Consider the following 26,727-nt stretch of genomic DNA (forward strand, 5'->3'; position numbering starts at 1 on the left):
TCAAAATTACATAAAATACAACCAGGTGTTAGTGTCTACATGTATTCCAGTTGAAAGATGCTCTATAATATTCATTCTAATTTATTCACACAAAACCTGTTTATTCTTTTTTAAAATCACAGCTACAAAATACAAAGAAAAGCAAAAATTTTAAGGTGACTGTTATGTGTCCACTTGAATTTTGAATCTTCACAATTTTAATGTTACAGTTTTTCTTCAAATACCATTCTTAGTACTAACTCCACTCAGAAACAGAAATTACATTAAATTGTACACATTTTCTATATGATATCCTCAATTATTCCTATGATGCATGTCAATCCATAATCTACAAAAATGTGTGCATGTACATATACATAGTAAGGTGTGTATGCATATAAATGATGATGGGTGAAAACATGAATTAGACCTATAATACTATAGAAAGCTGAAACTGAAAATTTGACATTGTACAGAGAATTAACAGCAAGCTACATATCTCTTCTATTTTCACAAGTATTACAATTAAGAAAGGTATTAATGCAAAATAAAGAGGATTGATTTAATGGACTTTTACGTGGATATATTTTAGTCATATTAACTTAGCAGAAGTTGTCTATTACTGAAGAATAATTTGTCTTTGCTTTCTGATGTACAGGAGAAGAAGAACATACACTAGTATGTAGATAACAAAAAGGAATTTAATTTTTTCATGTATACTTTAATATTATTGGACATTGATCATTCAGAACAGGGAAACATGATGAAGAGATACACTGCTATTATATTACAGCCAGGTAACATGGTTTAAAAGGAAAAAATCATATGAGCACATATTCAGAATGCACTTAATATGACAGGAGCTTCACCAAATGAAAGATGATATATTGGATGATATAAGGGATAAAGGATGATTATAGTTTAAAGTGGGACATAACGCTTTAAAAGGAGACAATATCACTGTAAATGTAGATGTGTCATCTTAGACCAAGCTATCTTTAAAATGAAGTTTCTATCACTGTTTTCTGATAGAAATTTTACAAACACATACATGCATATATGCAGACATATGTATGTTTATACATATACTAATCCATTTTAGTCAAACTATTTTATAATTACTTCAACATAAAATTAAAATCAATTTTCCTTTAGGCACACAAATAAGTTTTTTTTTATTTCTAGACATGAGATAAAAGCTTATGTTTCAGTTTCCAAACCTAAATCTTAATTGTATATTCCCTATAATTTCTATAATTTTGAAATGAATGTGTGTGTAACATTATAAACAAATAAAATTTATAAATGTAAAGTTGAATTGTAGTACCTTGTGGAACTTTGTTGTTAAACATCAACTACTCTAGATTCAGACAATGAGTTTTGAGTGACTGTGATCAAATGATTGAAAATAATAATGAAATAATCATATGATTTCTCATTTAGGGGCTCATAGACTAATTTTCCAGAGTTCATGCAAGCCTTTCTTGAAAATAAGTCTATGTGTTTACATGCCAAAAGAGCTGGTCAAAATTTTTTAAATTTTCAATTACTTCAAGCTTGTGACACTGAACAACTCTTTGAGCTATGTAATTGAATTCCTGGAAATTTTGTTGTGCAAGATAACAATGTTTATGATTAATTCTCTTTTAATAACGCATAATTGAAATGGTGATCTACATTGATTATGTAATTAAGTTAGAATTAATATGCAATAAAACAAGTAGATACATGTTAAAGTATTTTATGCATTTCTGTAAAAGTACTTTTATCAGAATTGCACATTTGTTTACTTTTAACTGTGACTGAACAGGGTAAAAGCATTATTTTTAAACTTTTCCCTAATTAAGTGTAAAATTAAAGTGTTATTTTGTCATTTAATGTTCTCATCAAGTTTTGAGGTAAAATAATGAAAATTTTTAGAAACATTGACTTTCAAAGTGAGTAATGCTTTATGAAATAAATAAGTGAATAATCAATAAATATAAAGCTAAAGTATAAGGAATTGTAAATGTTTCCAAGAAACTCATTGAAATACTTCATTTTCATTATTATGCAAATTTGACTAACTGAATTCTAATGAAATGTGATATTTCCACTTAAAAAAGTTTTATTTCTAATTGGATAGAATGTGTATATGTGTGAATAATTAGCTATCTAAAAAGGTACAGTTTAAGTAATTTTAATTGAGAAAATCTATAATATGGAAGAGGTAAAAGAGTTGGTTGTAAGAATTCTTGGAAATAATTAAATTACTTGGTTGTGCCTGATAAAGGAAAGTGTGGCGGAAATGAAGATGGCGTTCTTATTAATTAAAAAAGTTTTTTAATGAAAACGATATTTTACCTGAAGGGAAGTTAATCTTATGGTAGAGATATGTAGCATGCCTCTGTATTACACTGCCAACTAATCAAACTATGCTATTACATGATTGTGTCCAATCACACATCTATAAAAATAAATAATATGCATAATAAATATGTTGATATTCAATAAGTGTAAAAAATCTTGTGCAGTTCATAATATAAAATGAAGAGAATAATACTGTAAGATTAAAATGCACCACTTCCAAAAGTTATAGAGCCTTCAAACAGAATTACTAAGTAAGTTATAAAGAATTTACTTACATAAATGGCAATAAAAACAAATAACTTTAAAATTCTTCATCTAAAATCTATCTGCAATTTTCTGAATTTTTCTTAAATGATTGTGTTTTGCATGTATAATAAAATAAAAGCCTATAGCTACTCTAGAATTTTTGAAGTCTATTCCTAATTATAAATACCCCATTAAATCACAAATCTCATGAACACCCTTAATGAGTGAAAAAACAAATTGCACATAGTTCTTTTTCTTAAATAGTGATTTGTATAACACATACAGTTTTCAGTTATCACAGCACCTTTGAATATGCTAGAAAACTAAATAATACTTCAAATAAACAAAGAGTAAACTCCACAACATCTAAGAAAATGTCTTTACACAAGAGCACCTACAGGAAGCATTTACAGAGTGTGGCTTTAGTCATATGAGAGTTCATAAGGTCTGCGTCTGTAGCATTGCAGTTGATATCAGGCTTCACATCACACTCAGCTAGATGTACAATTACAACACCTAATTAAACAGTGAGGATCATAGGGGATAAAATAGGAAAATGAGGCAGTAGTATTTTATATTGGAATGAATAGTAAATATTGCACAAAATAGTGGTTACCTGATTAAATCAAAGTTCAGTGTTTAAGGGTTGTTCTGAAGTGCATGCATTTTCATTGGTAATATAGACAGGGTAGTCAACAGAAAAAACAGAATACATATACATTAAAGACTACTTAACATATGAAATTTAAATTGTTTTATAATGGTACACTTAAATCATTGAACATAAAATATTGTCCAAAATAAACAATAAATATTGTCCAAATATTCTTTTTAAATGTCTTAAATTTAAAAATAAAGTTTTATATTTAAATTAAAATGAAGGAATGCATTTCACTGTTTTATTTTCAATTTATGTACTAGAGATTTTAATTTAAAATTAGTATTTCTTAGAATGCTTGCTGGGTAGAAAGTATAAAGTATGCTGTAGCTAATCAGTCTACTTCTGATTCAATAACTTAAGTTCACAAAAAGTTTTTTATATCTACAATACTAATCTTAAGATTTGGTATCTTTCTGTCTTTTTCTATTCATTGACTAGAATAAGAACCACAGAGACTGCCAAGGACACTTCATTGAGAATATTCCAAGTGGCCATTAATGCCAACACAAGGGGTTAGAAACATATAATAATAGCATCAACTAAACTACAAGTGCCACTATTTTAACTGGTAAGATGGAAACAAGCAGGAAATGCAAATTTTAATCCTGCTTGGCTTCTGTGAAAAGCTAGCTACAATGCCTTCCATATTATTCTCAAATGGAAATATTATTCCTTTAAACACAAGCAAAGAATAGATGAAGGACAGTTAAATAGACAAAATTAAAATCCATTTTCATTGATGGCCCAATTTTAAACACTGTTTATTTCCAATCCTCATTGGCCTTTATGGGTAAATATTTTAGCACAAAGAGTAGGAAAGAAATCAATTTAGAAGTTCCTTTCTCACAGAAGCTGCATTCTGAGAGATGGAATAACTTACAGCTTTAAAAATAAAGTTTCTATTTTCATCTTCTGCAAAGACGACACACAAAACCATTGAGGAATGCTTTAAAGAGATTCTGGATAATTATTCCAAGATATTTCTTCTTCATACATACAAAGGGGTGATGAGGAGATTTTCTCTTTACAGTCACAAAGGAATGGGCACACAGTGAAAGAAATATGAAGTATTCTCCCTTAACTCACACAGTGTACAGAAACTGAGAGATCGAGGTAGCCATGACATATCATTTTAAATGCATTTACATAATAAGTACATACACAAATGATAATGAAGCTATGGCAGTTTGTTATAGGACATTTACACTCCTGATTCACTTTCTTGAGTTTCATTATTTTATTTACAAGTAAACTGAGACTCTGGATTTTAGAAACTCACACTTTTAGTATATCTTGATACTTACAGGGCAATGACTTTAGGGGTACACTAAATTGGCTCAATTTTGACATTCTTGGGAATGATATGAATTAAACAAAATATTTAATTTATGAGAAAGAAATGTGGTAGAACTGTAAAATTGTTCTATGTGAATAACTTGTACCAAGGTAAATTTTAATTTTTAACATTTTTCTACAATTATCTTTTGCAATATAATATTGTACTTAAAGTAACATCTCTCATTACCAGTAAAAGTAGTTACACTCACAGACATTATAATCAGCTATTAACTGTTTAAGCAGCCAGATAGCACATACGTTCAAGGAACTTGACAGCATTGGAGGTATAAGAGATTCCATATTAAATCAATAGGAACACTAAATTTTAACATAAATGTGTTTAAAATATTATCTATATTGAATATACCCAAGAATTATACTAATTTGAAATGCTAAATACAGCATGAACTTCTTTTAAATACTTTTACATTAAAGAACACTTCAAATAATACTCTGATTTTAATGTACATACATGACAGACAAAATCCTACTCACATTTTTTCAAGATAAAATATACAAATAAGCATTTGAATGAAAATTCAGGAAGAAAAAGTTATGTCATGTTGTGATTATAAAGGTCCTTTATACTCCCTTTATGTCCCAAGAAATCAAGAGGGTTTTTTTTTAAATTCTGTTAGTAATGTTAGTAAGTCATAAGCAGCTTAAAGAATATAGTATAAAATTGGAACATGCCATTCTTTCCTCAATAAAATACAATGTACACCAAATTCAAAACACTTACTCCTTTGTGTAGGAAATGAGTTAATCAACATGGTGTAAAAGGTGAGTAAATTTTGAAAGTCAGATTATGAAAGTAATGATATGTGTTCTGTAATTTAATGCCAGAGAAAGAAAATAAATCTATTTAAATGTGACTTTAGTGCTTATATATTCCCTAGGTAGTTTCAAAATTAAGATATAATCTTTTTCAAATACCTGCCTAAAGCCGTGTTTCTACACTCATGTGATTGAAGTTCTGTTTCATATTCAAGAAATACTAATGCATTTTCTCAAAGTATCAGGGAGTATAAACAACTTTACATTCTCCTTTGGTAGATAAAAATAGCAAGAAGTTCTTTTTACGTATTTATAGAAAAAGGAAACATGATTACAACAAAAAATTTTTTTAACGATTAAAGTAGTGGAACAACATGATTACAATCAACCTAAAAAAAGTAAAATTGTTTTCTATCATCCAACTTTTAAGCAGAGTGCTGGATAATTATAACGATTTTCTTGGCAACACTATGCTAGTTCAAAGCACTGAAGTTTTTGTTTTCATTTTTTTTGTTTGGTTGGTCTTAAAAATATCTCTTTCCCTGGATACCTTTAAGAGGGCAGTTTGGATAGTTCAGCTTCATTTCCAAACTCCTGGATATGATGTTTAAATTCTTCAGCAATCAGACTGGGCAAGTAATTCCAGGTTTCATGATTGATACATTAACCATCAGTATGTACAAGACAGCATTCTATTACATTACCATTGTTTAAATTCAGAGCAAGCAAACATAGAAACAGCATGTTAGAACTCCATTACTGCACTGCACTGTTTCTTCCATAAATTTTAAGCTTTGTTCTCCAGATTACAGCTAAAGAAACACACGGTTCGACTGGGGCATCATTTTTAATGTGGTTTTTGTTTTGTTTGCTTTTATAGTGGGAAACCCAGATTAAAAAATTAATAATCTTAGCCAAATTTTGAAATCACAAATCATTGAAATATTTTGGAAAAGGAATGGAATTATGTTGTTCCTAGAAAGTTATATCTCACTGCAGATTTCAATAGTTGATGTCCTGGAATCAGTCTAGGACAAGAAAAATAACATGTTATCAAAATCAGATGGTTGTGTTTTAGGAACCTTATTTGCCAAGCATGCTACATGGCTAAAATTCACATTATCAAAATACTGATGCACAAAATCAAAGTTTTGAACTTAACAACAGTGGATACCAATGTTATTCCAAGCTAACTAAAAATGCTGTTCTCATTTTGAATCTACAATGTAGTTTCATCCATAAATTATATCTATGTCAGTCTTTCACCATTCTTTGTACCTCACTTCTAAATCACAAGACTATTTCAACTCAAATCATTGGAATTTGTTAGAAATTTTTAGGGGAGGGAGGGAGAATAAAGTACCTCGAATATATGTCTAAAGCAGTGACAGCTATATAGAAAGCCCTAAAAAAATTGGGCTTTAATTTTTATTCTCCTCTATTTTGCAAATGTATAGATTTCACTATAGTTTAATGGGGGATCTGTGTTGGATAAGACGGTTTTGTCAGCATATCTTGTTTATATGACAATCATCAACACTGATTCTCAAACAATTATTTATACTCATTGTTTTTCTAAGGTCATAACAACAAAATATTATTTGCTCTGAAAGGTGTTCATAGAAAATAATCTGAAAAATCATTCTCTTAAATTCACGTCTCTCATTTCTACTACAATAAACACAAAATGTCTTCCATAATTCATGTAAAAACATATGCAAAAAGGTGCATCTTATTCCCCAAGTAAAGGCAGCTTAATGCAATATATGCATTCCTTTCTAATAAACATTTCATATTTTTCAGAACACCAGAGTCAGAAAAAAATCTGTAGAAAGTATTTGATTCTCCTTTCACAATATAAAATTTCTAATAAATAGTCTTACATCCAACAATCTACCAAAACCATTTTATTTCCCCACTTCCATATTCCTACCCAATGAGTAATGAAGTAAATTTAAATACCACCCTTAATTCTCCTCTTGAAAATGTATTTCTCACTTTGTTTAAAGTAAAGTAGAATATTTCCACTTTTTGCTACAGTAATATTTTATTCTACTGTCAGAATTTCCTTAAGGAACAATGAACTTTTATTGCACTGGCTGACACTTTTCCGCATTTTCTATGATGTTTCTTTGAAAAGAAGACACCTACTGTATTTGAATTTTTAAATACATAATACCTTTTTCAATGCTCACTTATCTTGTTAGCATTCTGAAGTATCAGTGAATATAAGATGCCTCTTCTAGCATTAATGACAAATTGAAGAGTAGATGGCAAGAATAAAGAAAATTGTAGATGTAGCACAAAATGAAGCATTCAAATTAGTTTTAGCATCAAATTAGTCTGCCTAAGCTCACCAATTTATGTCTACAAAATATTTAGTAATGAATACAAAACTACTGTTAACTATGGAATAAAAAGTTTATGATTTATTTATATTTTAAAATGGGAAAAAAATCACCTAAGGTATGTGAGAACCCACTGATTATAAGACTGTCCTTTCATTTAATAAAAACCTAATGACAACCAGTAACTCATTCTCATGAGCATTTACTTTTTATGTTTTGTCTGATTCATGGAGCTATTTCTCTTATGATATCTTAACAATATAACAAAAAATGCCATCATAGGAATATGATATCTTAGCAGTATAACAAAAAAATGTCATCATGGGAAAGAGTTATCAATTATGACCTTTCAAAATATTTTAAAAACAAAAATATGAATTTATTTGTAAAATATTTCAATATTTTCCTTTATGCATGCCTTGCTTACTGTATGTTCATATAGCTAAATAAAATTAGTCTAACTCATAGAACATCTTTGTGCCTCTGAAAATAGATTAAACCAGAACTTGTGCTTTTGAGTAGCTTTGTGAGTCAATCTACCAAAACCAATGATATACAAATGTAATTCACAAATCCCACCCTGTGCTTACTTTTTAAAGCAAGTTACAAATTTAGCCTAAGGAAAAGTGTTATTTGGAAATGCAACACAATAAGGTGTTATCATAAAGGAGACCTTTCTGTTGAGAAATGTTTTCAAGAAGCAGAATAACTGGAACTAGGAAATGAGAGTGCCCTTTTGAATGGTTAAATATAAACAGAAACATACTCTGAGGGTAGATGAAGTATCTATTCTGTTTATCGCCCATCAAACATCCACCAAAAGTAGATGGGACTCAACTGACGTAGAAACAGTTACTGCCCCGTCATACAAAGCATAACCGAAATTCCACACAGACTAGGGTACTATTTCATCTTAGCTTTCGCACCATCACTGAATTAGATTACCACTGTAGCAAAAGTGCACCCACAACTGAATTAAAAACTTACCTTTACCAGGTGATTAAGAGAGAAATTTTGATATTATTTGTATAATGTAACTGTTCACATCCTTGAATGATCTCCACTCCTGAAGCTATTTCCACAATTATGGTAAATCATTTACACTGTTATCTTGAATTGGTAGTCTGCTTTAATATCTCTAATTTTTGGCAAGAGGAAATGCCTAGCTAATATCAGTACCACTTTATTAAGCCTGAATAAATTTTCAAAAGACATTATTCACCAAAACAGAGATTACGTACATTTTTAATTTCCCAGACAAAATAAAACAGTGTACATGTGACAGGACTTTGTGAGACAAAAAAGTGCAGATAGATTCCATTACTTGATTTTTATTAAGGAATCAAACATAATTAATTCAGTTAATTTAATTATGGATTTCTAGGATGAATTTGCATTCATTTCTCCATGTGATATAGATTAAAAAGACAGCATGAACTCTGGTTTCTTTATATCTATTACATTTTAATTTATTGTGCACAGATTTCTTGGTCTTAATATGGTCATAGTTTCCTACATACCTACTAGAGAAGGCAAACATATTTCATTTTCCAAAAGTCATTATTTTTTAAGAATGTCTCCTGAAGGGCTCTGAATTCCTTACATAAATATGCAAATATTTAAACGGACATGAGTATCTAAAATAGAGATCTCATGTATACTTCATTCTCTTTCTTGAAGATTAGAGTGATCATGCTTTCTTTTATCTAATCCAAATTCTTACTATATTGTGCAAATATAGGTTTGATGAACCAGAATAATTTTTAGTTCCTAATATGAAAATGACACTTTTCTTTACAGGGATCTGGAGGCATGGTGAGATAGAATGGGGGAGGACATCTACGTGTCATTTAATTTCCTTGAGCAGCCAAAATTTTCCCAAATTAAGATTGGATTCTCAATTCCATTAGTATTAAGAACTGCTTGTTCGATTTGAAAAGACTTCCACCATCATGTATCTAGCCCAAACTCTTGTGGCCCTCAGGCACACAATGGTACAGAGGACAGTGCTACAATCCTTGTTTTGGAGTTTTTCCAGTATATTCTCCAGCAAGAAGGGCCACACTGCCATCTACAGACACAATTACCCCTATTATAATGATCATTCTGCACCCAATTTTCCTACAATAATTAGTCATTTTGTTCTGATTGTCTATCAAACTTTTTAAATTAATCTATGTATCTATTTTGATATTTCTGCAGAATATCTTCATTTTGATCCCTCTTTGAAGTCATAACATTCTGTAAAGTTCCAAATCAACAGAAAATTATTTTACAATAACATAAAGTAAAAAAAGCTACATAGGACACATAAATTACCTACCGGTCTGGTGTGTACAGACACAGGGGCCTTGAAGGTTGTCACCGGATAGCTGCACTCAGAAACGCTGTAGGGATCAGAACTGCTGGAGGAGCACTTGGAGATGGAATCACAGGCCACAAAGGTGTTATCGAGAGGCAGTTCCTGAATGATGTGGTGCTTAGAATTCAGGGGCGTCTCAGGCTGGATCTGGAAGGTCGGCTGTGGAGAGGCAGATTTGTAGTGTCGGGCCAAATCAGGGCTGTCAGGCTTGAATGTGGTAGGTGTTGTGCCCCAGTTGTACTTGCCCATGGTTTGCTCTTCCAGCTCAATGGGAAGGTCAAGTGTGACACTGTTTCCATCATTGTCAGCATCATCTGCCTTTGCTTCTTCAATAGTGACAAAGTTAAGCAGCAAGTTCTTAGGGGCATTCTTCTTCTTCTTCTTCTTCTTTTTCTTCATCATTATCATCTGTCTGTTTTCTGGGTTTGGGGTAACCCATTCAGAATTCTGTTTGTTTTTCTGAGCAGCCTTAAGATGTGGTGCTTGGCGACATCTTACGACAGCAGTGATGAAAATAACTAGGATGACAGTTATGGTGCCAGCAACAATGGCAACCATGATCTTGACATAGTCACTGGTTGGTGAGGATGCATCAGCTGTCTCAACATTTTGTGTCACTGGTGTTTCAATGCTTTTGTGCACCAATTCATTAATCAGTGTAGCATTGGTCACTGATTCATTCACGAACAGATTGACAACTATAACATTGAAGAGGGAATCAGGTTGTCCTAAGTCCTTAGCTTTTACTACCAATCTGTGTAAACCAAGGTCAGCAACAACACATTTCTCTTTCAGTGTGATATTTCCTGATGTTTGGTCAATTATAAACAGACCCTTTGCGTTTCCCCCTGCAATGCTGTAACGAATTTCTGCATTCATGCCAGTATCATTGTCAACAGCAACTACCTGAAAGACCACTGCTCCTGGATTAGTAGATGGTAGAACCAATTCATAGGAGTAGTTGGAAGGAGGGATAACAAAAACTGGTTTGTTGTCATTGACATCAACCACATTAATGGTTACTTTGGCAGTTGAAGAGCGTGATACCCTACCACCATCCTCAGCTTTTACATAGAAAGTGTAAGACTCTTGCTTTTCTCTATCAAATGAGATATTTGGTCGGATGACACCAGTCTGTGGATCAATGGTGAACTCATCATTCACATCTACAATGGAGAGAGTGACTGCAGAATTCTCTCCATAGTCAGGATCAGTTACAGTGATGAGTCCCACTGTGCCATGTCTTGGGAGGTTTTCTGGGACATAGAAGTTGTACTCATTGTGAGTGAAAATTGGGCTGTTATCATTCTGATCAAGAACAGTCACTAAGACTGTGGCATTAGTTATTAAGGGTGGAATGCCATTATCTTTTGCCAGAACTGTGAAGTAATATTTTTCCTGTTTTTCTCTATCTAGTTTCTTTACTGCAGTCAGAATGCCTGTACGATGATCCAGATTGAATTCAGGTGGAGCATCAGTGCCCAGCAGGTAATTGATCTCAGCATTCCGCCCACTGTCTGCATCGGTTGCACTTATTTTTGTCAACTGAGTGCCAGGAGAGTTATTTTCAGGAACAGAAATACTTATGAAAGGCTGGGTGAAAACTGGAGCATTGTCATTTTCATCTTTCACTTTGACGAGGAGCATGGATGACTGATTCAAAGGAGGTTTGCCAGCATCCGCAGCCAACAATTTAATGGCATATTCTCTAGTGGACTCATAGTCAAGATATGCAGCAGTCTCCAGGAGGAACTGATTACTAAATACTGGTCTTAATCTGAAAGGGACTTCATGATCTGTGAAACACGTCACCCTACCATTATGGTCAGCATCCTTATCTGTCACAGTTATGAGAGCAACTTTGGTATTGAGTGGGGCATTTTCTGAAAGAACCACGGTGCCATTTGTTGGATTGATGATGTATCTTATGTCAATCGATGGGACATTATCATTGATATCTGTAACGTTTACCAATACCATTGCTCTTGCTGGCATTGATCCACCATCAGTTGCCAAAACCAGTAACTTGTGGCTTGGTGCTTCTTCCCTATCCAGTGGTTCTTTGACTGTGATAAGTCCAGTGGTCGTGTTGAGATGAAACAGTCTCTTGGCAATGTTGGAGACTAGATTGCTGAAATAGAAATGAATCTTGGCATTTTCACCTATGTCAGCATCTGTAGCATGGAGCTGTGTCACTGAAGTACCTACAGGAGCATTTTCAGGTATACTGACTTCAATCTCATTTTCCTTGAAGACTGGGCGGTTGTCATTTGTATCAGCAACACTTACTTGCAAGATAGCGGTACTGGATCTTTGAGGAAAGCCACCATCTTCAACCTTTACTTTCATCACATAGGTATCCTTCTCTTCCCTATCTAATTCCTTTTGAACGATCAGTTGTGGCATCTTGTCTCCTTCTGGTGTTTCAATGACATCAAGCCCAAAAATATTTTGACCCTGGAAAAACATGTAATGAAATACAATTTAACTTTGTTAATACAAATTAATATACCAATATCAATATATATCATGAAATGATTTAGCCATGTTAACTTATGTAATGAGAACAACTTTCAATTCCTTGAAGACACATGACATAGTAAGATGTCATAGCAAGACAGAAATAGGTGCCAGAAAACCTGTGTCCTAAATCTCAACTCTGTGTATCACTAATATTGTGATAAGAAGCATGGTTATTCTACATGAATTAAAATATATTTTACTGTAGATATATGTCTAATATGTTTTTTAGCCACCAAATGTAACCAGCAAGTATAGAATATTCATCAAAGACAGCAGCATTCAAGACATCTAATAAATAGAGTCAAAACCTTTGGTAGATGGATGAAATAAAAGGATTTACTGTTATAACAAATTTATGTAAAGTATCAGTACACAGAATTTCATTTTTTTCCTCTAGGAACATATGATGAAATAAAATTATATTGGAGATTAACAATGCAATGTTTTTAACCTCTCCCTGTCTTTTTTAAATAAGCAAGCACAAAGGGCACATACTGAAATGTAGAATTGGAAAAGATAGGTTAGCACAGCACCTTTTTTTTTTCTTTATGCACCTGAAGCTACAGTATGGGGATGTTTAAAAAACATTTCCCTATCTGAACTACAATCAGATGAGCCCTAGACAGACAAATAGTGAATATGCCAGCTGATGGAGGAATAGTACTGACTTGCTCTCAGGTGGTTCCTGCCCAGTGTTACATGCGGAATTTTGACAGAAATGAATAGAATAAAAAGATAGTGAGAGTGTGAAGCAAAGATCAGAAGAGGAACTTAAGATTCCTATTACATGAGTCATCTTTAAATATACATGTATTCATTCATTCATGTATGCATATATATGAGGGGGCTTCAAAGAGTTCATGGAAATGCACATTATCTTTTAATTCTATTTTCCACGAACTATCTGAACCTCCTCATATATGATACTGTCGCCTGTTTTAAACCTCTAATAGTACCTTATGATTTCCCTTTATAGTTTTTATTAAAATGCATATATTCATTTAATTAATATAAAGCCGTTACTATCAGTATCATAATTAAATACTTAGATTGTCATTGATTTTTCTCACATCTTAGCTAGAAGTTGATTTTCCATTATATTAGCAAAACATGTTTGCTCACCAACATATATCCCCACTTCCTAGGCAAATGCTCTAATCATATTAGATATTCAATATATCAGCATGCAAAGAATTAATAAAAATAGTATTGGATGCCATGAACTTTAATGAAATACAATTTAGAAACTATTTTTCTACTCATAACTGAGACATTTTGGATGTGAAACTTCCTAAAAGCTTTTTGGGATGCCATTACAAATACAAAATTATCATTAATTACTGTTTATTTCGATCAAATTATAATACTAAACACTGTATTTATTTATATTAAATATTACTATGATAAAATTCTATTTTGCTTAAAATATGCTATAAAAGAAATAATAAATTTCCAGTTTGCCAATTTTCACACAGTAAACAGATATAACATGAAAAAAGTTTGCCTTGCTATATGTTTCAAGAAAAAACACATTCTTTAACTGGTCATATGACTAAAATAAGAATAGAGTTCTAAGTTTAATTGTATGAGTTAAAAACACAACCAATATACACACTTTAGTTCATATAAAAAGTTGAAAAAATCACATTGGAGCAAACTGGTGATTTTAATTAATATTTCTGAAATGCCATCTTAAAATTCATAATCAACATGTAATTCTTCCACCATATCATAGCCCTGTATTTGAATAAACGTATAAGTGAATGTGTAAGTGAATCTTAGCACTAAAAAAATCCAATGTAGTGCATAAATATCTTCAAGCAAATCACAAGAAAAATAAAGCAATGTATTTGGGTATTGCACAAGATTAAAGGGGGATCTTCAAAAAGTTCATGTATAAAAGTGTATTATAAGACAACTATGCATGGATTTCAAATTTTTTTCACCAAAATAAACTTACCTTTTAATTCCATTTTCCACAAACATTTTGAAGTGTCCTTGTATTAACACAGTATAAAAGGAAAAAGTAAATGTTCTGTAGTTCTTGATTTCATATACAATTATACAACTATGACTATAATACACATGGAAAAAAAGAACAGGCTAGTTTAACTTTTAATTTTATGGACTTATGTTTGTGTATTTCCTGTTTACATATTTAGAGTTTAGTCTTATGTGTTTGCCTGACTTTTGAGTTGGTCTTTGCTTTCCCAAGCAAATTAAGGCAAAGTTATGGCAGTGGAAGAATTAAAAAGAATAAAAATACTCTCTGTCTCAGTCATTTTATGTAAAATGGAAATAATCTTAGAAGATAGAATTTTCTTTTTTTATTTATTTATCTGAGGGGGGGAGAGAGCGAGAGAGAGAGTTAGTTCCTATCTGCCAGCTCACTTCTTAAACGCTCATAAAGGCTGGCCTAGGTTGGGCCAAAGCTGAAGCTCGCAACTCAAGGCGGATCTCTGATGTGAGTGGCAGGAACTCAATCACTTGAGCCATTATGTGTTGCTTCCATATTATGTGTTGCTTCCCATAGTGTGCTGTAGCAGAAAGCCAAGAGTCCGAAGCTGGAGCCAGGTACTCCCAAGTACTCCCATATGGGGCCTGAGAATTTTTTTTAATTTTTATTTATTTTTTCTTTTTGACAGGCAGAGTGGACAGTGAGAGAGAGAGATAGAGAAAGGTCTTCCTTTGCCGTTGGTTCACCCTCCAATGGCCGCCACGGCCAGCGCGCTGCAGCCGGCGCATCGCGCTGATTTGAAGCCAGGTGCTTTTCCTGGTCTCCCATGTGGGTGCAGGACCCAAGCACTTGGGCCATCCTCCACTGCACTCCTGGGCCATAGCAGAGAGCTGGCCTGGAAGAGGGGCAACCGGGACAGAATCCGGCACCCCGACCAGGACTAGAACCCGGTGTGTCAGCGCCGCAAGGCAGAGGATTAGCCTATTGAGCCACGGTGCCAGACTAGGGCCTGAGAATCTTAACCAGCATGGTAACCACTAGCCCAAATATCTACCCCAAAATGCAGACTTCCTGAATTTCAAGGTGACAATGAAATATACATACCATTTAATAGATAATGTCCCCATTGCTCTTTTGTCTTCTATGACTGTACTAATCAATAAGATAGTGACTCCAAGGGAGGATTTACATTTAAATTTTAATGAATTAAAGTTAGATAAAATTTTCAAATCAGTCTTTATTTATAACAGCCACATTTGAACTCCCAGTAGCTGTATGTGTAGCTATCATGTTACATAGCAAAAATGTAGAACATTTCCATTACTGTAGAAAGTTTTATTGGACTGTACTGTATCTAGTTTTCTTTAACAAAGACACTCAATTTCAACCATGTGATTGCAGGTGTAATGTCCCCTCTCCCCGATATTAAGAGCTCTACGAATGAGTTATTGGTTTATATATGTAAACATCATATTGTCCAGGAAATTTAAACCAGAGTTGCCCACATGTGAGACACAAATACTTTTTAACACAATTCTATCATGATGTTTAAGTTCAATATGAAAGAGTGGTGCCAGCATGACTTTACTATCATTACTGAATGACTGTTCCAAGACTGTTTTCTGTCACATCTCCTTCAGAAATAAAATATGACTAACACATGGATCCAACATTAGTTCTACTTCATGGCAGTTAGCTCAACTGATATTCACATCCTCTTGAACAATGAAAAAACTTAAGCCCTCTGACATATGTTTGACCATGATATCAAGACAGTGAGAAGGGAGAAAAAGGGAAAAAGATGTATGGTTCCTTAATTCATCATCTCCTTAACTCTAGGACAGACATGTCCTAAAAAGAAGTAGTATGTATGGGATAATTCACCTATAGTATCCTGAATTCAAAACATACTTAGAATTATTTGTTTATCCTTGTTTATAAAGGTATTACCTACTTGAGGAAATCCTTTACTACCTATCCAAATGTTGTTTATCCTTCGGCGAGAGCACTAGCTATCATATATGAGAGTAAATCTACTTGAATTACTTAATATACAAAAGGTATGAGTGTATAGTGACATGGCATGACACTTTGTGTATATGTATTGTCTCTGAGAAGATAGCATCTGGTATATGAAGGTTCTTCAAAAGGTTTGTGGGAAATGAAATCAAAATATAAGTTCATTTTGATGCAAAGAATTTCAAAATCTATTCACTTTTTATAATACACATTTCCATGACACTTTTGAAGATGCCTTTTATATGAACACATTCAGTAAGCATCTCTTAGATGAACAAATGCAAGAACTAAAAGGATAGCTCCTGTTTTAAGATAAAGGGAGAGGGGCTGGTACTGTGGTTCAGTGGGTCAAGCCATCATTAGCAGCACCGGAATCCCATGTGGGCACCAGTTCAAGCACCAGCTGCTCAACTTCATATCCAGCTCCCTGCTAACGAGCCTGGGAAAGCAGCAGAGGATGGCCCAAATGCTTGAGTCCCTGCATACGTGTGGGAGACCCAGAAGAAGCTCCTGGTTGCTGAGTTTGCTCTGGCTCAGCCCTGGTCGTTGTGGCCATTTAGAGAGTGAATCAGCAGATGGAAGATCTCTCTGTCTCTGTCTCTCCCTCTTTCTCAGTAATTCTGACTTTCAAATAAGTTAATAAATAGATCTTGAAAAAAAAAAAACAGATAGAAACAAAGCAGAGTTTGTACTTCTTTTTAATCCTTAGCCTATATTGGCACAGAAATAGTCTATAACTGTTCACTAAGGAGTCTTTTTTCTTTTCCTTTAATAAAGCTATCTAGAAAACAATTTCAGAGTTATTTTCTGAAACATCTACGTTATTTTGTTAAAGGAGTAATAAAAGCTGAAGCATCAAGGATGTAATAAAAGCTAAAGTGTCAAAAGCTAGTAAAATGTTACAACCTAGTTGTAAACCTTTATTTTCAGAAGAAATTATGACATACTAAGTGTGGTATGTGGTCAGCACAATACTTATAAAATTGAAAACTCTACTTCTGTGCAATACACATGCACAGTAAAAATAAAAACAAAACCTCAGAGAAGAAAATAGCTTACTGTATGAACTGATGCAAAAGCCATATACACACAATATATTGGTTTTGGATGCTGGTATTTAAAATGACATTGATCTCAAGAACACAAAATTAGAAGTTCAGATTTAGGTCAAGAAAAATTTATGGACTTTCTAATAACGTCATGTAATATAAATAACTTTATTTGATTTTTGAATGATATTTCTTCCTAAGTTGAAAAAAAGCTTTGGGTCCCAAAACCAGGGCAAAAACCGCTGAAATAAGCAAGATGTTAAAACTTTCACTCTTTGTAGGGGTTTTTTAAATCAAAGAAGAGAAAGTTGATGTTAGATATGAAACTCCAAGAGATGCATTTTCTTTGATTTAAAAAATTAAAGGTTATTCAATGCCAAATGAAAAGCTATATTTTTTATGTATTGTTCTGGGAAAGAATTAAATGAACCACTGTAGTAAATGTTAACATTTCTGACATATGCATATGTAAGACACCACTTTGTTGCCTATTGGTAGGTAATAAATAACACAGCACTTTCAGCACTATAAATCTGGTACAGTTGCCCAGAAAGTGCATACAGTGCCAGTAAGTACTAAAAATAGTTCCAAAGAGATTGGATTCTAAAACTGATTAAATAAAAGCTGTTTACTCTGTAGATCGAGGAAAAGTAGTAGAAAGAATAAAAATTTATTTCTGAGCTTTCACCACTGCTGGATTTATAAAGAACATACTTATTTTAAATTTGTTTGTTCATTTTTGTCTATTACTGATACACCTTTGAGTCACAAGAATGCAAGAGGATAGTTTCAGATGGATAAAACCATACTGATTGTGGATATTTATTTATTCATTTATCTATTATTTATTGAGAGGCGGAGAGACAGAGAAAGGGAGCTCCCATCTGCTGCTCCTCTCCTCAAATACCTGCAACAGCTGGGCAAAGCCAGGCAGAAGCTGGGAGCCGGGAATTCAATCCAGTTTCCCATGTGGGTGGCAGGAACCCAACCACTTGAATCATGACTGCTGTCTCCCAAAGTCTGGGTTAGCAGGAAGTTGGAGTCAGATGTCAGAGCTAGATACAAAAACCAGGAGCCCACATACTCCCAATGTAGGGCACGTATGTCTAAACCACTAAGCTGAAGCCTGCACCCAACCTAGCCACTTTAGAAAAACAGCAGGGAAATACATTCAATATTATCAACACAAATACAATAAAATACTATAATGAATTTACTTTTATTCTAGTAAAATTCCTTAATTTGTCATAGGTTGTCTGAAACTACTGGAGAGATTAGGAATTGTTGGTTACATCTTTAAACATCATGGTGCCATTTAAATTCTATGTACTATTTTGAGAACATTTCTTTCAGGAATCATCAGTAGCATTGTCAAAATACAATAGAATGGATTGCAAATAAAATGACCTCAGATATTAGTCACACATGAGTATCTGCCAGTAACTCTGAAGTCACCAAGTCCCTTCCTACTTTAAAGTTATATTAAAGAAAACAGAACAATGTGCAAGAAAACACCAGCTCTCTTTGGAAAAAACGAATTTACATTAAAATGTCAATAGTAGTAGCATGAATTTTTGGTGAAGCCACATATAAGATTGGAATATACATGTTGTAGATTTTATCTAACGTGACCTACCAAAACCTGTTTAGTAAGACAATGCTATCGATATCATGTAGTTCTTCTTAGTGTTACTCCCAAAAAAGGAATTCCTTTTATTGGCTTTGTTCCCTCATTTTTTTTTTCAGATTTCAACACTAGTAGTAGTTTCCTTTTTGACAAGAGAAAAGGCACTCAAAGGAGGTTCTCAAAAATTGTTGGTTTTTGTACTAGGTTCTGTCTCAATGTGTACTTACCTTTACTTCAGAATTTGTAAAATACATGTGAAAGACACTATTTTATTGTTTAAATTTTTTTTTGTTTTCATCTATATGAAATGACGGGGGGAGAGAGAGAGAGAGAGAGAGAGAGAGAAAGTCTTCCATTCATTGGATCACTCCCAAAATGCCCAAAACACCTGGAGCAAGGCCAGTACTAAGGTATGAACCGGCATCTCTATCCAGGTTTCCCACATGGGTAACAGGAATCCAAGAAATGCACTATTAACTACTACCTTCCAGGGTGTGTGTTAGCAGGAAGCTAGATTGGCATTGGAAGTGCAGAGTAGCCTGGGCTCCAAGGAACTCCAGATGGAATTCAAACATGGCAAGCAGGGGCTTAACCCAATGTGCCACAACACCCACTCTTGTTTCCTTTTTTTATGGAGATATGTCACTGTCACTACTCAATTTTCTCCAAGTGGGAGAATAATCAGGCTACTTGATTATATTGTCTAGAATGTGCACTCCGATCAAAATGTTGTAAAGTGTTAGTTGAAATTCGTGATAGAGCTGGAGCAAAGGAAATTTATTTGAAGCTTTCTGGGTTGTTAGAGTCATGAGGACAGATTAATAAGTGAGACAGAGGCTGGTATTGTGGCGCAGTGGGTTAAGCCACTGCCTGGGAAACCAGTATCCCATAAGGGCACAGGTTTGAGTCCTGACTGATGCAGTTCTGATCCAGCTCCTTGCTAATGTACCTACCAAAGCAGCGAAAGTTGATCCAAGCACTTGGGCCCCTGCCAAGTATGTAGGAGACTCTGATGCCATTCAAAACTCCTGGCTTCGGCCTGGCCCAGACTCAGCACTGGCCATCTGGGGAGTGAACCAGCAGATGAAAGATCTCTCTCATTCTCTCTTTCTCTCTCTCTCTTTCTCCGTCTCTCCAGATTCTAACCCTTGAAAAGCTAATAACATCTTATCATACAGAAAAACACTTAATACTATGCAATTGTTTAAAATACAAATTGGACTTGACCCAGAGATTTTAATGGTTGCTTTTTATTTGAAAATATTTTCTTTGAAAGAATATATTTTCAAGCATGTGATTTTAATCACTAGCTGCTTTTAATTGAAACGACATGCAAAACAAATGAAATGTCACTCCTAATTGTGGCTAATCAACTTTCTAGCAGCTGCTCGCGTGTGCTCAACTTAGATGAGCTGGATTCATAAGAAAACAAAAATATAGTATATCGAATCACAGAACACTAGTATTAGAACAGAATTTGGATATCATCTTGCCTTACTTCTCCTTTTACAAGAAGGACACAGGCTCAGTGGGGTTCCTGACTTGCCCATGATGAGACAGAGAGTTCACGGCAGAGCCATGTTTTAAATAAAAGTCTCTTAACTTTGAGTTTAATGTTTTTTTTTTTTTCACTAAACTACAATTAACCTCTCAAAAAGTAGGCCTTTCTGATGTGGCAAGAACTATTGTGAAGAGCTTTCATCATGAGGTAATCATCAGGTAATTACTGTCCCCCCCCCCCAAAAAAAAAATAACACCAAATACCTAAAACCTCAGGTCCCCAAACACTGAGGCACTGATAAACAGGTTTTATTCCCTGTCCCCCCCAAAAAACTATTCTGTCATGCTAAGGAAATATTACTCATTGAAAAAAGAAATGCAAGAAATACCATTTAAAATATTAATGGTACATAAATATATATGATTTTACAAGTCAATTTTGAAAGGAAATAAAGAAGAAAAAATTATTTTAATGTATAAGTTAAGATTTATCAAATTCTCAAACATGGAATTCAGTTTTTCTAGTCTTTGACAGATGGTATAATGTACTTTATATTTCACAGAAGTCTTTCATAAAATTTTCTTTAAATCAAGATTTTCTTTTAAAAAATAACTTTTTTGAAACAGTCCAAAAGCATTTTATGTTGCTGTGTACTTATTTGAACAATTCAGAGCAAGTAAGGTAGCATTCTAGTGGTTAATAGGATTTGTGATTAGATCAAATCCATTCAAAAATTAGTTATCAAAAAACGGAAAGTGTATTTCACTAACAAATGTTACTGCAAACCTAAATGCTTATTTATATTTGAAAGATAAAAATTCAAGATGCTTCTGGTCTAGCATGTCAGAGAAAACTTTTAAGTAAAGGAAGTCAGTACATAAGCTAACTTGCAGGAAATGTAAAACACCATTACATAACCTAAGGTTTTGTGAAGGCATTTATCTGTCAAGTCTAAGAGCATCTTCAGTGTTTCTAACTCTGATTAGTTCAATTTTGTGAATTGTTAAAAGGTCTAAACCAATTTCTCTAGGACTTAGTATCCTCAAAGCCCAAAAATCTTTTTGCCAAAAGAGGATTTCGGTTTCTACACCATGTGAAAAAGCCATTTCTTCTGTACATCAAGGCCTCTGACTACTGATTAAATAGATCACGATAAGGATGGTGGAAATAGTTCCTGAAGGAAGTTAACTAAATGATGAATGTGTCCCTGGATCATGTTAAGAAAAGTTAAATCTTTTGTTTTTTGAATGAAATGGGAGTTTCAAATTGCCAGTAACTAACCAGAAATGGTTTATTCTAAGCAAGGACTTAATATTTGGAAATCACTAATATTTTCATGGATGGACAGAAAAATCTTATAATCAATATATTTTTTATTGTTGATCATGAAAACGTCGTTCATATATATGAGTGAAAGTTCCAGATTTCTTAGCGGTCTGGTTTTAGAGAAGTATAATGGAGGCCAACAAATAGAATCATCTCTCTACAGGTGGGGTGGAGGGTTGGAAGATGGCACGGAAGAGGCAAAAGAACTTGGGTATTTTTTCCCCTGCAGGTTTCAAACAAACCAAAAGAGTATGTTATTCTCAGTGGAGGTGAAGTACTGAGAATCTCAGATGTGTGTTTTCATAAATCTGCATTTTAACCCAAATGCATATTCTTCTTTATTGGCATTAAGACTAGTCAAGGAATATGGGGCATAACATGGAAGAGTTGTGACAGCCATCTGAGATAAGGGATAACAGGAGCAAAGAGAAAAGTTTAGGACAAATACTAGGCCACAGAGAGTAGCCCCCTTTCCACTAAATCAGAGAAAGCTTCAGTTAAGACCATTTTCAGTCAGCATTATTTTTTATAATCCATGGGCTAGCTAGATCTCAAGATATTCAAAAGGCCTCACCTCTGATTCTGCTTTACTTTAGGGGAAAGTAGAACTCAACCCCATATACCCAAATGTTTTCTCATTACATTTTAGAAGGAAATTGTGCATCCTCTGAGATGATTTCAGATTCTTTATTATCTCTGACTCTTCTTAAAAGAATTCCTCAATGGACCAGTGCTGGCCAGCGCTGTGGCATAGTAGGTTAAGCCTCTGCCTGCATCACAAATGCACGCCGGTTCAAGACCTGGCTGCTCTACTTCTGATCCAGCTCCCTGCTAATGGCCCGGGAAAGCAGCAGAAAATGGCCTATGTGCGTGGGTCCCTGTACTCACATGGGAGACCCTGAAGGAGCTCCTGGCTCTTGGCTTCAGATCAGCCCAGCTCCAGTGATTGGGGAGTGAACCAGAAGATGGAAGACTTCTCTCCCTCTCTCTCACTGCCTCTCAAATGAATAAATCTTTTTTAAAAAAATAATTATTTAATAGGTTAAAAAGCTGCAAGTGTTCTGTAACCATAACCACTCTTTAAATACTTAAAGAATCTTAACCTATTCTAACTTACTGGAAGTATTTCTTACCAGCAAACACTATGCCCCATGGTACTGATTCTAGGAGTGATTTATTATGTTTGGAATCAGTTTGAATTGGGAGAGACAATATTTTCAGATCATTAGTATTTATCTTCCCTCAGGTGCAATTAATAACATTCTTTAATCAGGGTATCAATTCACTATAATATCTTGCCTCCATCCTGAGAATAGTAATGTTCATGAAATTTCTCCAAGACTAATTAAAATAATGCCTTGAAAGACAAATCAAGTTTTTCTTTTTAATGGTGCAATATCCAGCAACTATGTAAATCAATCAAACAACTAAAACTTCCATCCATATCCAATTAATCAGCTGTTTGCAAATCCAGCCAGTGATGAGATCAACCAAACTGATCATGGTTTTACTCACTGAAACATAGGTATTTTAAAATACATAATAGCATTTCAAATAAAAATGATGATGGGTGTATGGTCAAAATATTTTTTTTCCTGAGCCACAATCTTAAGAGAAAAAAATACTATAAAATTCAAGAGCTGAGAAAAAATTTTTCAATGAAAAGCCATTAATAAAACAGTAGCTTAATAAATTCTTGTTTTAATAAGATATATTTATTAGTCCGTTATACACCAATATTAACCTTAATCCTCCATTAATATCCTGAATAATCAATTAGATTTTAATTTATCTAATTCTAGATGGTGTTCACTTTTGTTTTTAGCCATATTAAAAATAAAGGATAATTTTTAAAATGTACTATTTTTGTATTACTAATAATGCTTACATGATCATTAAATCAAATTAGAAGTACACAGATTTTGTTAATGAGAAGATGTCTTTCTTTACTAGCTAAGCTCCAATCAGTTACAGCACATATACCAACAAAAATCCTCATATGCATCACTTTTATCCTCCCGATTTTTTATTCTAAGTTTGAACATTAGGTTAGTAATGGACACCCATGTTTGGTTAATAAAAATATTCATTGTATGAATTAGCTTCATTACAGAAGCTAAGATTTTGCAAGTGGTAATAATAAATGTGTTTCTCATACATAATATAAAATAGAATAAATACTGAAAACCTTTGTGCAATTAATGAGACATAAATCTCATCCAAAGTTGGAAAAAGAAAGCCATCTCCAAGCTACTCTGTTCTACCATTTAACTTTGTGTTCTTTTCAGTTACATGGGAAAACAAGTAGCTTCCACCTTTAAAATGATCATAACACTCTGTCAACTTTCAGAATGGACAATTACTTCATCAAATCTCTTCCTACCAGAGGACTTGTGTGTGCTAACAGTATTGCACCCATGACTCCCTAAGGGATAAGTCGTTTAAACTGCATTTATTGTTTAAACATTTGTGAAATATTTTGTCATCTGAAAATGCTTACCTTTTGAAGTTCTTAGGGAGTGAGATCCAAAAACAACCTGACTTGCCTGTGAAGTTACTAAAATCTTATAAAAGACAAAAATCTGCTCTTAGCACACAGAGATGTGCAAGGAGAGTCTAGAGTGTTCTTTACAGGAGAAAAGCACTCTCCACCTTCTCAATGGACTACTTAGCAAACTCTGGAGATATTCCTAGCTATCACAGCTGGGCAGGAGAGTTACTGGGATTTATTTGGTTGAGATCAAGACTGCTGATAAACTTCTAACAGCGCAGGACTGCTCCCACCCTACCCCACAAGAAAAAAATTTCTAGCCTCAAATGCCAATAATGCCAAGGTTGAGAAATACCCTTAGTCAACACCACAAGAATTGCCATCCTATAAGGAAAAGACTAAATTATATCCAAATATAAATATTACTCTAAAATTCATAAATGGAATTATAAGGATAGGATTCAGTGAATAATCAGAAAAGACCATGAAAAATATAAATGGAGAGAAACAAGTAAATTTCATGAAGGAGAAACATTTACATAAACATCAATTTTTTGAAGCAGTATGCAGACTGTACATAAATATATATTGTGTTTCAAATTTCTTGTTATTAATTATACTTCTAAAATACCTAAAGTGATCAAATAATACTTAATTTTATGAAAATGTAAATGGATTAAATGTTCTAGGAAGAGAAACTTTTGACCTAGATTATTTGTAGGTTATGGCAGAATAGCAGCAAATTAGTTATTACTTGTGACCATTGGAGTTACTACTTAAAACTGCCAAGATTTATACAATAACATGAAAATAGAGATGATAAAAATAAAAGCACGTGTAAAATATAACAATTGAATTTAAATGAATCCAACTAGTCTAATGATTAGCGAGCCTATCAAAATAACTAAAGAAATCATGATTTCTTCAGATGACCTTTGGTTTCAAGTAAAATATCAAAATCAAATTTTGATTCAGGTTCCACAATAGGTTTTTATTCAATCAGAGCTAAAAACATAGATGATAAACAAGAACTGAAAGTATCTGAAAGGGTATGTATATATAATGCTATTCTATTTATCTTATTTGAATGAATGTCCAACTTTTAATTTTATATTTATATAAAGTTACATCTAATATCCCTTACATTTTATTATTTCTTTCATGAAAGTGAGGATGTATTTGATCTGTAACAATATCTTATGAAAAACCATAGTGGTTGAAATGCCAAGACTTTACAAGTAATTTAATAATATTCCAATGCAATTTTTAGAATTTCATGCATTGCTTAATGACTTACTAAGCTCGTTAAACATATGTTCAAGACAAAACACAGAAAAATTTTCACAGTTCACTACATCTTATTACATCTATATCATACTGAGTAATAATAGATAATCCAGTGGAGACTACTAAAAAAAAAAAAAAAGCATGACAGCAGATTTATCACTATTTGGTAATCTAGGAGGCTGATCTAGTTCTTCCTTTAGCTATTATAACAATGTCTCTCCTTTATCCCACTAAAAGAGCTGTCATAAATGTCAAAAGATGTGACAATCCTTGACAGCTGAGGGGTATAAAATAAATGCTTCAACAGTTAAAAAGTTGGCAGGGGAATTTTTAGCTTAATTCTCCTTTTAACTGGGTCTTTTGGGGGATTATGTCTTCTTTTTATGATGTATTGTGAAAAAATTTACCAATTTAAAGTCTCATATAATCAAATCTGCTTTCAATCCATACAGTCACTTGTTTTAGGGGAAAATGCATAGAACTATATAGAATTCATTGTAACTGGAAAATACACATTGGGAAAGTTACATCTTAAAATATTTCTTATAAAATATTGTCAAAACTAAACTCCAAACTATGAGTACAATGCTCACACAATCATTTTATAACACTAGAAGATACTATGATTAAAAGATGATAACTGGGAAGTGGATAAAATCATTTTAAAAATAATTTTTTTACTAAAAATTAATGTTAAGGTCTTATATGTCAGAACCAGTATAATTCTTACCCATTACCTCTGAGAATCAACACAGATGTTAAAATTGTAGGTATCTGGCCTCTGTATGTTATCGCAGTGTCAATAAGAAGCCAATAGTTGTAAGCAAAATGTTTTGAAGAAATATATGCAAGACTACTGAAAATCTTCAAGGTAATATAGATGAACC

At 33.3% G+C, this 26,727-nt stretch overlaps 1 protein-coding gene across 6 annotated transcripts in view; it reads right to left on the minus strand.

Annotated features, from left to right (window-relative positions):
- Window positions 1-26,727, minus strand: part of PCDH11X (protocadherin 11 X-linked) — a 751,842-nt gene that overhangs the window by 657,756 nt on the left and 67,359 nt on the right. For 5 of the 6 annotated variants that reach the window (XM_051827412.3, XM_051827410.3, XM_002720154.5 and 2 more), the window contains one exon: window positions 10,022-12,517. In XM_051827412.3, the coding sequence (XP_051683372.1) occupies window positions 10,022-12,517 (2,496 nt within the window). Of the gene's footprint in view, window positions 1-239; window positions 6,379-10,021; window positions 12,518-26,727 lie in introns of those variants that run through there. The other variant, XM_089324636.1, reaches the window with a different exon arrangement.

The sequence above is a fragment of the Oryctolagus cuniculus genome, chromosome X, assembly GCF_051225735.1.
Source record: "Oryctolagus cuniculus isolate XC-2025 breed Fujian yellow rabbit chromosome X, ASM5122573v1, whole genome shotgun sequence".
NCBI classification, from domain to species: domain Eukaryota; kingdom Metazoa; phylum Chordata; class Mammalia; order Lagomorpha; family Leporidae; genus Oryctolagus; species Oryctolagus cuniculus.